The sequence below is a fragment of the Medicago sativa genome, chromosome 1 (assembly GCF_051527215.1).
Source record: "Medicago sativa cultivar Bolivia chromosome 1, Bolivia_mono, whole genome shotgun sequence".
Taxonomy (NCBI): Eukaryota; Viridiplantae; Streptophyta; class Magnoliopsida; order Fabales; family Fabaceae; genus Medicago; species Medicago sativa.
Genome location: NC_140749.1, coordinates 8,631,142 through 8,647,600, shown reverse-complemented (window position 1 = coordinate 8,647,600; position 16,459 = coordinate 8,631,142). Strand labels below are relative to the sequence as shown.

The 16,459-nt window shown below is 33.0% G+C and overlaps 3 protein-coding genes across 4 annotated transcripts; 1 reads left to right on the top strand and 2 right to left on the bottom strand.

Annotated features, from left to right (window-relative positions):
* Positions 1-1,948: 1,948 nt before the first annotated feature.
* On the top strand, positions 1,949-2,638 carry LOC146952351 (copper transporter 5.1-like). Its single transcript, XM_085701170.1, has one exon. It carries the CDS (start codon positions 2,074-2,076, stop codon positions 2,503-2,505), a length of 432 nt encoding a protein of 143 aa, XP_085557296.1. The 5' UTR covers positions 1,949-2,073; the 3' UTR covers positions 2,506-2,638.
* A 724-nt stretch (positions 2,639-3,362) lies between these two features.
* GCR1 (G-protein-coupled receptor 1) lies at positions 3,363-10,674 on the bottom strand. Of its 2 annotated transcripts, none has more exons than XM_085701154.1 (9): positions 10,399-10,674; positions 8,677-8,744; positions 8,449-8,584; positions 8,134-8,232; positions 6,863-6,960; positions 6,695-6,751; positions 6,130-6,273; positions 5,142-5,212; positions 3,363-3,978 (listed from the first exon to the last, which is right to left on the bottom strand). In XM_085701154.1, exons 1-9 carry the CDS (start codon positions 10,463-10,465, stop codon positions 3,873-3,875), a joined length of 846 nt encoding a protein of 281 aa, XP_085557280.1. In that variant the 5' UTR covers positions 10,466-10,674; the 3' UTR covers positions 3,363-3,872. The 2 variants fall into 2 exon arrangements, with proteins under 2 accessions (XP_085557280.1, XP_085557274.1); XM_085701148.1 differs by having other exon boundaries at positions 8,449-8,618; positions 8,713-8,744.
* Positions 10,675-11,957: 1,283 nt separating this feature from the next.
* On the bottom strand, positions 11,958-15,350 carry LOC146952349 (serine/threonine-protein kinase RIPK-like). The gene is made up of 6 exons (XM_085701139.1): positions 15,209-15,350; positions 14,646-15,101; positions 14,254-14,389; positions 13,659-13,795; positions 13,400-13,523; positions 11,958-12,877 (listed from the first exon to the last, which is right to left on the bottom strand). The coding sequence occupies exons 2-6, from the start codon at positions 15,036-15,038 to the stop codon at positions 12,501-12,503; spliced, it is 1,167 nt and encodes a 388-aa protein (XP_085557265.1). The 5' UTR covers positions 15,039-15,101; positions 15,209-15,350; the 3' UTR covers positions 11,958-12,500.
* Positions 15,351-16,459: the final 1,109 nt, after the last annotated feature.

The window sequence follows — 16,459 nt, the reverse complement described above, 5'->3', positions numbered from 1 at the left end:
CAAAAACCCTATCACAACATGAACATTAGCAGATTTTTTATTTTTTTTTACTTTCACCATACAACTATACATTGGCTTTCACAACCACACATAACCCCTTTTGTTCCTGTCACTAATATTTACTACCTAAAAAGCATCACAACTACTCAAAATAAAAATAAAAAAAATAACATTTTTCAATCAAAAATTTGACTCATTTACAAAAAATTGAGAGCTTTTCCAACGGAAGACATGTAATCATAAAGAAAGAGAGAAATTGAAAAAAGAAGTTACCTGGGTTTAGAGGCAGTGAAAAGAGGAAGAATATTGATGATTGAGACGAGAAAGAATGTCGATTTCGTTTTCTCAACGTAACAGAAACAAAAAAGACAGATACAAAGGCGGGGAGAATGTTAGGTCGCGTGAAAGGATGCTGAAAGAAATGTGAGCAGGTTGTAAACCAGGAAATCAAATGTCAAAAATGAAATGTGGGTTGAGTGCATTTATTATAAAGATCTTCAAAGATTTTACATGATTTTTTCTTTTTTTAGCACTAATGGTGAGGTGTTTAATTGGATGATTTTAATTGGTTGACAGTGTAAACTTGTTTTACACTGACAGTCTATTCCAATTAATCTTAATTAAAAGTTAGAAAATTAAATTCAATGCACATATTTCGATAAAATATTTCTTCATTTGACTCATTAACTTGTGCCTTAAATTACACTTGATGTCATTTTGTTAAGTTTGCTCTTAAAATATCTACACGGTTACATCGGATTCGATGTATTATCACGGAGGTCACCCATTTATGATATTAAAGAGGACAACATTTCAACATTATTTGACAATGTTGCTGCATTTGAGACATCATTATTTTTTTCTTTAAATATTTAAAGTGGATGAAGTGGGAGTTGAAGAGGAGTTGATGTAGAAGATACAGAGAGATAAAGAGTTTCACAATGGAGAGATATAGAGAGATAAAAAGTGAGACAAAGAAGTAGAAACTTATATGGTACACCCTTCGGTCACTATTATAAGCAAAAATCAATATTTTAGATTCGTTCATTAAATGATGTATGTGGTCTATAATAAAGACTACATACATCATTAATTGAATGAATGTAAAATACAGTTTTTTGCTTATAATAGTTACCAGAGGGTGTACATCTCATTATAAACAACTGAGATAGTGACATGGTTGGTGACCATTTGTAAAAATAAATAAATAATGGAATACGTATCTCAAAACTCAACTCACTCATTTTTTTATTTGTTTTTTTCAAAGTGACATTGATCATATAACTGTCTCATTTATGAGAACAATAATAGTAACTATGAGCTTCTACTAATAAGGAGCAACATCAATATTCGTTGACATTTTAAGCAATTTTTAAGTTTTGATCTACTGATATACGTACTGTGTTATTTATCAAAGTGATCCACCGTAATAAATATCAACATTTATCATCTTATGAAATACATAATCTAAGTTATGATGAACCATGAATCACCTATAACTATAGAAGTGGTCCAGCAGAATAATTCTATGGTGCTACAATTTTGTTTTTGAATAAATGATGCTACAATTATAGATTTTTTTTAGTGATTTTTTTTTGTGATTAACTAAGTATAAAAAAAAACATTTAAAAAAAGTTAATAAAAATATTTTATATACTTAAAAAACCCACAAGAGGTTTTACGGAGTAATCGAAGTATTTCGTGTACCAGTCAAAGAACCACATGAAATGTTTTAACCATTGTGCAATCCCTTACATAACCTTGAAACTTTGAATTAATCTAACTGTAACACAGGCCAGATACATCAACTAAAAAAAAGGCAAAATCGTAATTATCCATAGATCCAGCAGGGCATTTCGTAAATTTCGATCGTAACAACGTAACAATTCACCTAACGTCGTAACTCCGAAAAAACAGACACATACATATAACATACGCCAACCTTTTCCTTCATCCTAAACAAACACCTTGCAGAAACACACACAAAAAACAAAAACCTTGAAATTTTCAAAACAACCTTGTTCGTTTTTCCGACATAGATCGGAAAATTTCAAAACCTTAATTTTTCCGAAGATGATGCACATGACATTATATTGGGGAAAAAACGTGACACTCTTATTTGATTCATGGAAAACCAATTCATGGACGAGTTATCTACTGAGTTTAATTGCATGTTTCATGATTGCAACATTCTACCAATATTTGGAAAATATTCGGATTCGGTTGAAGTTTTTCTCTGGTGAGGGGAGGACGCAGTCGCCGGTGCCGGAGATTCGGACTCCTCTTCTTGGGTTGAATAAGGTTTCGAGGAACAAGGTTGTTGAATCGGTTTTATTTGGTGTGAATTCTGCTATTGGGTATTTGTTGATGTTGGCTATAATGTCGTTTAATGGTGGTGTTTTTGTGGCTATTGTGGTTGGTTTAACGTTTGGTTACTTCTTGTTTAGGAGTCAGAGTGAAGAAGAGGCTGCGGTTGTTGTTGATAATTCCTGTGCATGTGCTTAGTTTGTGTGCTTTTTGTGGTTGAAATTTATTTGTTGTAATATTATTTGGTTTATAATTATATTCTTCTCTTTTCTGGGATTTTTCTGTTGTATGTTCTATTCTGTATCATCAAAATGAAATAGTGGTAGTAATATGCGTTGGAGTTTTTGGTTCTTATTAAAGTAGCAATTCTCTTCTTTTTTGTTTTGTTTTGTCGTTTGATAGCAGTGTAACTAGCTCTATTGGCATTGGCAATGCTATAATCATAGGCGAAAAGGAATAACAGAAACGTGTACTTTAATTAGGGTGACTTGTGAGTGTTTTTCTTCACATGTGTGATGGATCGAAATTGAGATTAGTAAGATGTTTCATGGGACGGAATCCTTCCTGATTGGGAATAAGGTTCTGCATGCATGAGTGTAATCTTTAATTGGAAGAAGGTTTTGCAATTAAATGTAATTAATTTTGAATCCTTCCTAATTGTCCTTCCAAAGAAAAAAAAAACTGCAATTCTTTTTTTAAAAGCCAAAAAATATATTATTAAATAGAATGGTACCACAAGAAAGAAAAAAAAAAAGTGCAATTATGTATCATAAACAATTAAATGGCCAAGACAATTTTGTTTTAATAGGGCATAATTGGCCAGCACTGCCAGAAACAGGCAGGGGAAGGAGAAACCTTGCTTGTTGCATAGGGCATGTAACCCTAAAATCACATGGCAATGTTGTGGGAGATCAGAGACAGTCTCCCAAAATTAACGCCCTAGTGTTTTGAGGACCTCCCGAGTCCTATCCTTGTTTTCAGAGGCCTGCTTCAACTTAAGAAGAAATTCTTCAAGTTGAAGTGGGAATGAAAATGACACAAGGGTGAAAAACGAATAAAGAAAAACAATATGGACATACGTCTATTTCAGTGATGTATTTCTACCGTTGGCAATGAACCAAATTAATGCCTAAGTTGGGAAAGCTGTTTAGCGATTTGTAACAATCTGAAAGTAAACCTAACCTATAACATGAATACAATCAAGAAAACATTCTATTACAGAAATATAGATACAACAACATACGGTCAAGCTTGAGGTTAAGAGTTAAAATGAATCACGGCAAGCACTGCAGTCACATGGTCTTCAATTTGAGGATAATAACAGCATCCGATTCCAAAGACACGCCACACGCACAGGTCCATCATCTAATTAGTTCCGGAAGAATCCATGTCAGTGTAAAACTCATAGAATGAAAGTCATGATTCATGTAACTGAAGCATCAGAGCAACAAAAAACCCAGGATTGTTGCTGCCTGCAGATCCATTTTTGTCTATGAAACAGAGAAACTCCGTAAACATGAAAACTGCCAAAATGCGATAAACAGGACCCACATTATGTTCACACACTATCGTTGATCTTCAGTTTTGAACACGGAAAGTTCACTTTCCTGCGATAAGCTCTTGTACTTAAAATTGCTAGGGAGCCATCTGTTCAGTCTCTCGGGCCAGAACCTGACACCCAAGAAAGAAGCAAATTTCGTATATTTTAATTAAACGTGTTGGGGGAAAAAAACAGAGACAATTATACCAAAAGAAGTTAAATTTCAATAAATAATGAAAATCACATTTTATGAGATGAAAAAAGTAACAAGAACCAAATAAATTTTGGACCTACACCAAACTAACTCTAATTTAAGTGCTCGACCTCGTGAATCAACAAATAATTGCAAATGAACCATCAGTATATGGTGCACTCACACATTTTAGGAGCTATGGTTCAAAATTTAGCAAACTGGCTATAAGCAATAATTTTTTTTTTTTTTTTGTATGGCAAATGTTGGTATTTTAATTGTTAGGTTAGTATTTTTATCCCTTGCTAGGATTCGAACCGTGGACCTTTAACTCCTTAACTCCTTTAATCCCTTAGCTCAACCAAGTGAGCTACCCATCTCCATGGCTATAAGCAATAAATCAAGTTTCAAAGTACTTATTCGTCATGAATTGAGAGATCTTCCTTCTTCTCATGTTTTCCATCATTTAATGTAATGCAAACTGTGTAAGATAAGTTGTGAAGTAAAACACTTTCCAACAAGTATATAGCCATATTTTTTTGTTCTATTTCATACAGGTACTTTCCATAATTACTTTTTAATTCCTTTTGATGCCTTACTCTAGTATGCAGTGCAACATGTTTCATAATTATATGAGATGATGTTGCCAATGTGTTTTCTCATAAACTTTTTTTGTTTCATTAATATATAAAAAATTGTTTAATGGGAAAGTATGAGATGATGTCCTCACTGCTTCATGCTTTCTCACAGTATTTCTGAGCCAATTCCATTTTTTTAATTTCAATGTACATGTTCTTAATTCCCACCTATAGCGGGATACAACTTAATTGTGGATGTAAATTTCTATGTAGAATGGTTTTACAATCTTCCTGTTATGTTTTTTCATATTTCAACTAGCATTAAGTTTCAAAACACATACTCTAAAGAATAAATACTCCTACAATTGAACATTATATCAATGTATCAAAAATTGGGACTGCTTAACTGAAAAGTGTGAGTGAGGAATGCAGCAAATTTCAGCCCAAGAAATTAAGCATGATTCTAAATAGAAATGATAAAATTCACTTGAAAACCCTACAAAAATAGAATAGAATCAGGACTTACTTGTCCAGTCTTTCACAAATTGCCCGGCGAACAGAAGAATTGAGGCCATAAGCAATTGAGTTAAAGAGGCCCTGCAGTAAATAGACAAAAGTGAGAAACCATAGGAAGATGCCATAATAGTATTTTTCACGAGGCAGCAAATGATGTTCACTCTTAACCTGACATCAAATCTGAACCAAGGGATACCAGTTACATAAACTGAAAAAGCATAGAACAATTACACAAAATGGAAAGCAATTATCTACAGTGATGCCATGCAAATCCATTGTGTATACATTAAAAATATATTCAAGTGTTGGTGCAACCGGGGAAGTTTTAATGGTATTTACGAACTCACAATCTTGCTATGAATGAAGTGAGGCTGATGATTAAATGTTTTAAAATTGCCATATCCTCTTAAACAATTGTGATTTCACCCTTGTTTACTTCTGTTTAAATTGAAAGAATTGTCCTCCTAATGTTCATATGCAAAGAAAAAACACTGACCAACTATAACATGCTGTTTAAACTTTGAATTAAATTATATCCACCCACTACAAAACTTAGAGAAACTTAAACTGTTCCCACTTAAGCTAAACAAACACTGGAAAGTGCCCCTAATGAGCCAGCAAAATCAAAGTTGTACTCTAGCTAATATACCAGAAAGGCACACATTGTTTAAATTATTGTCATATTTTTTGTTAACTATGTTGGATAACAACGTTGAACAGGTTGTATACCCATATTTTCACACCGCAGTCACGTGTGTAAATATATACCAAATAGAAGATATTTCAAATGAACCTGGATTACAAATGAAAGCATTTTACTGTCATTAACATATTATCAGGGAAGAGGTGGATAAATAGTAACTACAACAATTTCTTTGTCCACAAGCCTGATTATTTGAGAAAGTGTAACTTTAACAGATGGGTCTTAAAAGATGAGTGGAACCGACAAAAGATTGTATTAAGATAAAGCAGAAAACAGTAGGGTTACTTGTAGATACCATAAGGGAAGCCGTTCCAATGTCAAGAAGTGAGAGCCAAAATATCTTGTTGTTAGGCTCAAAAAAATCATGAATCCGGTTAATAGTGCCAAAAGCCCATGATCCTATAAGAATTAGCGGATAGTATCCCCAGCGATTCAGAGCCTGCAAAGCAAAATCCATACTCAAGTATTGTTCAATGGCAACATAGATGCTACAGGTAACAACACTTCCATCATCTTAAGCAATTGGTTCAAGCATGCATATAAATATACAAAATATACTCATGAAAATCCAAACAAAAAATGTAAGAGTTGGACATCATTAAACAAGATTAAAAAACCACAGAAGAGCGTGTTAATGGTATTTTTATCAATTAAAAAAATGAGAGGAATTCTTTACGATGGAAGCATCTGCGAAAATTTCCCGTTTAATTCCAAAATAAACCTTTTCCAGAATGATCGTTAAGGCATTTGAACAAAAATAGCACATTACAGAGAACAAGCAACAAGACAAAACGTAACAGGTGAAATATAAAAGGCTAAAATGATGATTATATGAAAGCAGCCAACAATAGTATAAATACCCTCATGTTGTCTCTTGTATCTGAGACATAAGCTTGGCCTGAGATGCCACTTGCCATCTGAAATTTTACAAGAAACAAGGTTCAGAAAGTGACTGAACAATAATCAGAAAATAATCAGAAAATAAACTTGCTTAGTTTGAAAAATAATCAGAAAATTCAGATACATACACGGGTTGCATTATTCAGCATGCGTATTACTTGCCAGTATGTAAACCCATTATATAGAATTGCTCCCCAAAGTGGCAAGTAAAATGTAACAAAGTGAACTGCCTGCATAGAAAAAGAAATATGATGTTAGATGACAGGTAAAAGAAATATTACTAGAGTATTTTGATAAGCAAAATACATATACAAATGCAGTAGATATGCAATCCAAAGTTTCAGAAAATTTGGAGGTGTCTGTTGTTATTCTGCTTTATATTATTCATTAACATTGAAATCTTATTTTGGATAAAGCCATAAAGGGAAGCACTGTTGCGTACCAGAATTATTGCAACGTACAGAATATAGAAAACAAGAATTAAAATGCACAAATAGTGGAATAAATGTGTATTATTGCTGATGAAAAAAGACAATGCAGTTTGGAAGATCCCTAATTACCAAACATAGCACCGCTCCTTCAGAGAAAGGAATTTCTCTGCCCAAACCTTCTAAGGTCGTAACTAAAAAGTGATGATTGCCCCTTTCTTCCTATCCTATCCTTCATATAACTGTCATTCCCCTCTAACTAGCCATATCAGCAAATGCAACCAAATCCCCTATATAGTACATTAGTTGGGCTTAGGCCTAAACCCAGTATCTAACAGCACCCCTAAGCACTTAACAAAAATATGGATAGAATGCTGTTTAGAACTTTAAAATGTCAGAAAAATTTGCTCACGTGGATTTTTCACAGCTGTTAATTTTAGCTGCTTTGCATGTTGATCTACATATGTTATTTTGAATATTGAAGAATTGCAACGAGGAAAACAATCCTATCGTAGGTAAACAGGAGCTTACTTTCATTGCCAATCCTTTTTGCATTCATATGATATCAAATTACATAGATTTAGAGAGAGTGAGAGAGTTGACACTAAAGCATGCAATTTACCATTAAAGAAAGGGGATTCCCTACTTTACGTTTATTTTAATTTTTCTGAAAATCGTAATGTTTCATTTTTACTATAACAGCAGAGCTTAATATGAAGAACAAATTGTTGTTACAAATCACGCAGAGGCCAATAACACTTAACCCCTGCTAAAGTTATGAAACAAAATTTTCATGCTTTAGAAAAGTTAATTTACATTTAATTCTTATATTAAGCTCACACCTCTTCTATTGAATTAAAATCCCATCATATACCATATGTAAAACCAAAATAATGAGGTGGAAACTGAAATTAACAAAAAAATCTGGGAATTATAGGAAAACAACATGTGACCTGTGTTCCTATTACTACTTGCCTTCCCTGTAAGACCTGTTTGAGACAAACACCATGTACCAAAATGTCTATGGTCATTACCAAAGGAGCGCATAACTGTCATAACCAGCGAAGTACCTATCAAAAGTTTAGGGAAAAAAACATCAAATGGGCTCTCTTCCATGCAGGTTGATTATGGAATTGAACGAAATCAAGACTAGTTGAAAGTCCTACTCTTCAAGCATAATCAAATGTCATGGGATTGGGATATCACAGGACATGAAGATTATTGTAAAAATAGGTCGTTTCGCAAAGCTACAATATTAAAAAGTTGATTCGTAGATAGATGCATACCCCAGACGTATAAATGGAACATAGCCTCCAAATCTTCAACATCCGTTTTGTGTTTTACAACAGTGCGGTGAAGGGTAAAAGCAATTGTTGTAGTCCAAAGGAAAGATGCCACACAAAAAAAATGTGTACTATATCCCTGAGCATAACAAAATAAACTATTGGATGGGTCCCTGTATCAAAGTGAAACTTCTATCAATCACATGATGAACGGATTTAGTTGAGACATACAATTGAAGAAAATTGCACTTGATCTAGCAAGTATACCCTATTATGCTGAAGAAACTGCAAAGCATATCCTGCAACAGGCGAAAATTCATAAAAGAGCATTATGGCTTAGAAGAAGAGAGCATGGCAAAACCAACGCAATAGCTGATTATCTAATGCACATGAACAGACTATAATTCCTGCAGGACCTACTTCTCAATTGTAAAACAGCATTACAAATTCAAATTAAAGTGGCTAAGGGGTACAAATGACAAGAAAGATTACAAAAGTTGGTACCCTGACTCAAAAATTTACTAAAAACCAACAGTTTTCATCAACAACATGTAGGCTTTACAAATTAGCACTAACATTGAAGTCAATAACTAGCAGATAAGTAACAACAAGTGTTATCAACTGTGGATGGCGGACCATGGCAGGAAGTAAAAAAACTGTCATCATAAGCCATTTTATCTGCCATAAAACGCCATGGCACCTCAATCCTTCACAAACTGGCCGTGAAAGATGTTAAAAAACCGCCACCACAATCCGCCATGGCCTATATTTGACAACACTGGTAACAACTGATAAGTTTTACAAAGCATATATCAAATAGAGAAGCTTACTCTAATTACTAGCTTTGTAGCTCACTATACATAACTATCAGTAAGCATATTAAAAGATATTGGGACTCCTAATTATTACAATAAAAAAGTAGGTAAACAATGGAAATTAAGCTAAAAATGGAGGCAAAACAGTCTTGCTTAGGTTCTATCTTAGGATTAAGCAGTCCTCAAATAACTTTGGTGTAACTTAAGCCAATGTCCTTGACCAACTGCTAATAGTTCTAAATTTGTGGTCTGCAACCGCATTGCTGGTGCAATATAAATGTTTTAGAAGTCTCTGCAACAACTGTGTCCGCATTTTCCGAAATATCAAGGTTCGCAGTGTAACTACAACTGCAACTGTATCTGTGAAGAAAGAGGCGCATGTGAACTTCTTGTCTGACCCGCTAGATGGAAGATCGACACTTAAGCCCACGGATGTTATGGTGTACGGGTGAATAGGAAGAAAACATGCATGTGTGGACTTGACTGGGTTATACCGCTTGTGGGATTGGGGACCAGGCATTTACGGTAGAACAGGCAGCCCTCAAAGCCGCGTGAAGCAAAGTAGCCAAACATGAGAAAGCATGATCTGACAATCAACATGCTTTTATACCATTTGCGACATAGAGTTCAAAGGGTCGTGAGGTTCATAAATGGTGTGTTGTGTTTACGAGGATTGGTTTTGTCATCCAAAGAGGCTTAGCGGCGCAGCTTGTTGCTCGCTTGCTTTCTCCTCATGTGTAGTTTTTTAAATATAAACATATAGCTGGTCATACAGTAAACTGCAATGGTAATTGCAATTAAGAACCATACTCCTAACTAATTCTAGCTCTAGTCATGTTCGAATTACATTTGAAGATTTAGTGAATTTGCTTAAACCTATCTTCGGCATAGCAAAAACCTAACAGATAATCCGTTTCAAACTCTAATTAACTGATTACTTCATAAGCAAGAATTAGATGCTAAGTACAAAATTAAGTAACTAAATTAACAAAAACAAAAGCGCGGTTAATCATATAATTTGATTTCAAACTGTGCGAATAGTTTAAAGTAATAAATAAAAAATTCGAAGCAATTTTTTTAAAATACAAAAAGAAAACGCAGTGTTATAGATCTGAGAGAAGAAGAAAAGGAAGAATACCGAAAGTGCGAGATAGAAAACGAGCTTGAAGGAAAACTTGCGAAGCTCTTTGAAGAGAAGGTAGCATAGTACAATGAAGCTGGAACCAGCGAAAGAGAAACTCGACGCGCCGACGTTTACTGCGGTGAGAATCCCGCGATCGGAGGCGGTAAGTGTAGTGCTGATGGCGGCGGAGGTCGCCATTGCGGGAGGAGGAGTGAGTGATCGGCGATCAGTTTGGTTTGTTGAAGTTACAGTTGAGTGGTGAAGTGGTGAATATGGAAAGGTGAAATTGAAATTGTGTTTTTTTGGTTTTGAGAAACAAGAATAATTAGATTTTTGGTTGGATAAATTTTTTGGTGAAATAGTATTTATCTTATAACCTTTTTTTTTTTTTTTGAGAAGTGAACCCTTTTTTCAAACAAAGTTTTTTTAATTTTTTTTTTAGTCAAAACGACATTTAAAAAGAAATGGATGAAATATTTGATACTAGATTTGCTATTCAAGTAGACGATTAATTTATACAGTAGTGCGCATAAGATACATCGTTCATATGTTTCACCATTTTATATGAAATTTATTTTTAAAGTGTTAGACTCATGAGTTTCATCTAATATAAAATTACACAACATATTTTTTTAATATAAGAGTAAAAATTACAATTTATATTTAAGGACGGATGAGGTATTATTCCATACATTTAATTCATATACACTATGTAACCAAAAACAAATTCATATACATTTAAAGTGAGAGTCAATCATAATCGTCCGATTATAAAAATTGTTTGACTTTATTCATAACTATTTAAAATCATGCATATAAATAATTGTGATTTGTGTTAACGTTGTACCTTTTTTGCACGGTACATACAAATTAAACGTTTATTTCTTTTAAATGAAAAAGACATAAAAAAGGAATTTAATTTATATACACTGTCAGTAAATAGATTTTTATGGTGTCAATCAATTATGCACGTATATTATTAAAAATGTTTGAGTTTTATCATAGACATTTTTAAAGTACACTACCAAAAAAAACAGACATTTTTAAAGTTACACACATTATTGATCGTGATTTGATTTTTTTTTCACAATGTTTGAAAATAAATTCATAAAAAATTACCTTTTTTTTATTAAGTCCGAATTATTTTGTAGATTAAGCCACAAAATTACCTATCAAAAAACAAAGTCACAAAAATTACTTTTTTTTAAGGAAGTCACAAAAATTACTTGATCACGCCCTTTCAAGCTTTTCTATTTTTGATTCAACCCTTTCAAGTTCAACAATGATATATCGACCTTATCACAAAATAAAAAAATAAAAATAAAAATCAATGATATGACGACAGTATAAGCTCTACGAATATTCCCTAACTCGCCATTTTTATTGTCTTTTTAGGAAATCATTTTTTATTATTGAGCATACTCATGAGCTATTGTGCCAAGAAAATAATTCATTTTGAATTATAATCAGACTAATATGCGTGATGGGAAAAACAATAGTAACTATTCCTCCCCTAAAAAAAAACTATTCCCATTCATCAAGCTATGATTTGAAATCTAAAATTATAAACACAATCCAACAATAATTTTGTCAAATATATTATAATTTGACGAGTTTGTATATTCTAGACTAGAGTTTGAAGTCATCCAAACTATAATCCAAACATGAGTAATACTATTGATAATAACATCCGTACAAACACTTGCTTCAAGCCTTTGTACATCATCAATCCTTTACCACTTTTGAAAACTTGAGTTTCCATGTGGTAGTATAGTACTTATTCCATATGAAACATCTTGCTGCAGCTCTCTATTTTTTTTGGCTATGAGATACCAACATCGACTTGCTAACCACCGATCAAGATTTTTAAGTTATTGATTTGCCAAAATCACAATAAGAGTCGTATCGTATCATCTTTATCCAACGACTCAAATAGATAGACAAAGTGATTATACGAGTCACACACGTATAACTACTTACATCATGTTTCATGATTTTGAAAATCAAACTTGTCCCTTACAAAATGAAATATGTAACACATCACTTTTTTTTTTTCCTTTTTTTCTTTTCCCTTTTTCTGTATAAGCTATAGTATTTACCTAAGTTACTTAGCCGTACTATATTGTATCTTTGTCACCATTTTCATTTACAGCAACATAAACAAATGGTCCTATGAAAACATCATCAAAATCTTGAAGTGGTTCCAAAACCTTAACAACATCACTCATGAAGGGTCTTGGATTTGGGTGATGACTCAAACATTTAAAAGCCAACATAGCAACTTTCAAAGCTCCTTTGGTAGGATATTGACCTTCAAGTCTACGGTCTATGATACGGTGCAGCTTCTTTTGATCTCTCAACATAGGTCTTGCCCATTCCACCAAGTTTTTCCCTCTATTTGATTCTGAAGACTTATCCACTACCCTTCTTCCTGTAAGCAATTCTAAGAGAACCACTCCGTAGCTATAGACATCACTCTTTGTTGTGAGGTGACCTATATATATATATATAATCAATCATGCAAGAGTTAATTAGTTTCATATATTACATATGGTTCTGATAATCCGGAGTTAAGTAAAGTTTGACCAAAAATTTGTTCGAGCCAAATATTATAGGCCACTAACTTAAGTCATGCTCTATCTTATTATTATGAAGGAAAAAAAAAAAAGTATCATAGGGTTATGAAGAAGACTAAATTTGTGTAAGTGAAGTTACAAAATAATCAAAGTGTATTTTCTGATAAAAATTGAAGTGCTTTAGTTGAAAAGCTCAAGAAGTTCATGATTTTTTCATTGGTTATATACTAGTGCTGCTGCTGGTTATTTTTAAAACTTGTAGTTTTCATGAAGTTTTTTCGAAAAGTCCACAACCGCGATTTGATGTTTTTGTGATTGTGATTGAAGCTACATCATCTATCGCATTTAACGTTGGTCAGTTCACGATCCTTAATATTGCAGAGAATCGCAGACAAGTGTGGCTGATGTACGAGGAGCTAGGTTAACATTATGGTCAATACCTGTCATGATGTACTCAGGAGCTGCATAACCATGTGTTCCCATTACGCGCGTTGTTACATGCGTCTCTTCTCCTTCAGGACCATCCTTAGCTAGTCCAAAGTCTGATAATTTAGCTGTATAATCCTGCATTTGAAGGGAGATAAAAAAGTCCAAGTTAATTTAATTTCCTAATAAGGCCACATGGAAGATGATTTTGTAGATGCAAGGTGATCTTTGAAGTTTATGAGTAGAACAGAAAGGGAAGAGAAAAGAACATACTGAGTCTAGTAAGATATTTGAAGCTTTGAAATCTCGGTATATTACAGGTTTATCTGCTTCATGAAGAAATGCTAAACCTTTAGCAGCTCCCAATGCAATTTTCATCCTTGTTGACCATGGCATAGTAGCAGAGTATCCTGTTTGTATTATGTTAGAACATCAACCTCGTCTCAAAAGAAAAATGCAAACAAATAACACACGAGATTTGATTAGTGAGACGCCTACGGCTACCATTGCCGAGCGGATGCTATTCCTTTCTATAATTCAACCTCAGGATTTATAGTGTACAAATTGTGTTTACATACTATGGTCCAATTTACAAGATTTTCCCTGAACCAATCCGCCCACTTATCAATAAACTATGAATCATATCCAGCATATTTGAATAAAGAAGCAAACCTTAATTATTGTGTTAGTGTGAGTTTCTAATCAGACTCAACAAAACTAATAGATTTTAAAAAAATTGTGTGTTTAATAATATAGAACATTAGATCAAAATTATTTGGCCATTAGATCTTGTAATTGATCAGGTTTGACTGAGTGAGTTTATGTACCAAAAATGAGAAAATAAGTGGGAGATAGAAAAGAAACATACTTCTGAATAGTTGATTCTCCAAGCTACCTCTTGGCATGTATTCATACACCAAAAGCCTGTGTTCATCTTCACAACAATATCCAATTAACTTCACAAGATGTGGATGGCTTAGTTGTCCAAGAAATATAATCTCTGCCTAGAAAATAAAAATAATCTTAAAAAGTAATCTTAAAATTATTTTGTGACTAACAAGACAATTTTGGTATTCTTAAATCTTAGCGTATGTTTGGTCCGACAATGAAATTCACGAAGTCCCGATGATCCACCGTGATTTTGGCGAAAACTATACTTTGGAGCTTCAACAAAATCACAGTGAGACCGTGATCTTGCTCAATCAATCGCCAATCCAAACATACGCTTAGTAAACTAAAAGGGTGCATCAGAAAGCTAACCAGCCACTCTCTATGACCTTGCAAGCCATCCAAGTCCAAACATTTAACAGCTATAGTTTGAGCCTTTAAACCCTGCCTAAGTTTATCATCAACAAAACCCTTATAAACAGGTCCAAATCCACCTTCACCTAACATATTACTCCATGAGAAATTATGTGTTGCTTCTTTTAGCTCCTCAAGTGTGAATGCATGAAGTTTAGAACCAGCAAAAGAAACTGAAAGATCTTCAATAGCTTGACTTGAACTTGAATTGCTTATATCTGATAAACATAGTCTTTGCAAAGAACCTTGTTTTAGAACTTGTTTTTCTGATTCCTCCAAAGGGTATTTACTCTTGTAACAATTTAGGATCAAGATCATAGACTTCCATGTTACTTTTTTAGTAGTAGTCATCTAGAATTTGTATAGTGTATGTGCAATAACTTTGTAATGTACCTTAAGCTTCTACTTTTCAATCTAAAAAAAATGAGAAAAACGACATAAAAATGTTAATGATTGATACTTTAGGGGAAAAAATAAATGAAAGATGAGAAATTTATAGTACGTATACTTTCACCTACTACCTTATTAGAGAAATTGTGTGAGATTCCTTGACTTCTAGACCACTTGAATGTGGATGGTAATATAGAGTTGTACGATATATGCATGAATATTGATTTTTATTTTATTTATATAGTGAACACTCAAATTCTTTGTAAGCCACCGTAAAGTTCATCTCTTAAATTAGTTCATCTTTTATATTAAGAAACATAAAATAAAAAATTGACTAAGTGCCTCTAAAATTGTAAATTATTGATTATTTTAATAAAAATGTTAGTTATTGTTGGCAAGTTTTTTAAATTAATCTTTAAAATTTAGCTTCATAAACTTGAAATGAATAGTAGTCTCTAAAAATTACTTGTGAATGTCAAATGAGTCTTCATGTTTGTTGGCTAAAACTCAAAAATACTACCAAAATTTTACTATACATAATTTTTTTTTTGAAAAAAAAAATGATAAAGGTGAAGTTATTATTGATTAAATTTTCAACCTACAAAAAAAATGAATAACATGCTCATTGAAATTTCAGTTTGTTTTCTTTCATAAAGTCTAACCGCGAAACTCACACACTCAAAGTGTAAAGAAGAGGTATTGTGAGTCTGAACTCGCGCTCCAACATATCAGTTGTCTCTATAACTTTTTATCATTTGAGTCGTACTTATCAAAATTTGTTGTTTTCTTTGTAACTTTGATTATTGTCATATATCTTCAATTAATTAATTATTGGTCAAGTAACTTGCCTACCTGTTGACTTCAATGTTAAACCAAACTTTCCTTCCCTAACCTTCTCTTCAAATATGTATATCTCCAACTAGCATTCCCTTGCCGTCCATATATTTTGTGTTTTGCAATTCATGCACATTCTCCGGAATGTTAGCAAAATGGAAAGGTCTAACATAATTCCATTAGTGCTAAACAACTATTAGATTATCAAATATGTTGTTGCACACATCAAAGCATTTTTTTAATCGTTCAAAGTGATGCATATTGTAGATACATGCCTAATATTAACAATAGAAAAGTTCTTAGTGGATTGCTAAATATTTTTGGCCTAATTTGATATTTCCCAATGTTCGGTAGGTAAAGCTCTATAGGATTATTGTTGTTAGGATGTCATGATCACACGTTAGCAAATAGACAATGACACGTTGCTTTTAAATTCTAAATGTGACTCAACAAAGGGTACAGCTTCTAGAATATAGAACTTCAAGCAAGGCATGTTCATATATAATAGGATTTGATCTTGGAATATATTAATTTTATTTAATTTTTAT

Bases quoted from the DNA above. Each gene is read 5' to 3' on its own strand.
- LOC146952349 (XM_085701139.1), bottom strand. From the start codon at position 15,038: ATGACTACTACTAAAAAAGTAACATGGAAGTCTATGATCTTGATCCTA. The intron at 13,796-14,253 runs GTATGTTTCTTT...TAATACAAACAG, and splicing joins GGAGAATCAACTATTCAGAA to GATACTCTGCTACTATGCCA. The intron at 12,878-13,399 runs GTATTGACCATA...ATATATATATAG, and splicing joins TCCTGAGTACATCATGACAG to GTCACCTCACAACAAAGAGT.
- GCR1 (XM_085701148.1), bottom strand. From the start codon at position 10,581: ATGGCGACCTCCGCCGCCATCAGCACTACACTTACCGCCTCCGATCGC. The intron at 8,745-10,398 runs GTATTCTTCCTT...CGCCTGTTGCAG, and splicing joins TTTTCTATCTCGCACTTTCG to GATATGCTTTGCAGTTTCTT. The intron at 8,233-8,448 runs GTATGCATCTAT...AACTTTTGATAG, and splicing joins GTTCCATTTATACGTCTGGG to GTACTTCGCTGGTTATGACA.
- LOC146952351 (XM_085701170.1), top strand. From the start codon at position 2,074: ATGATGCACATGACATTATATTGGGGAAAAAACGTGACACTCTTATTT.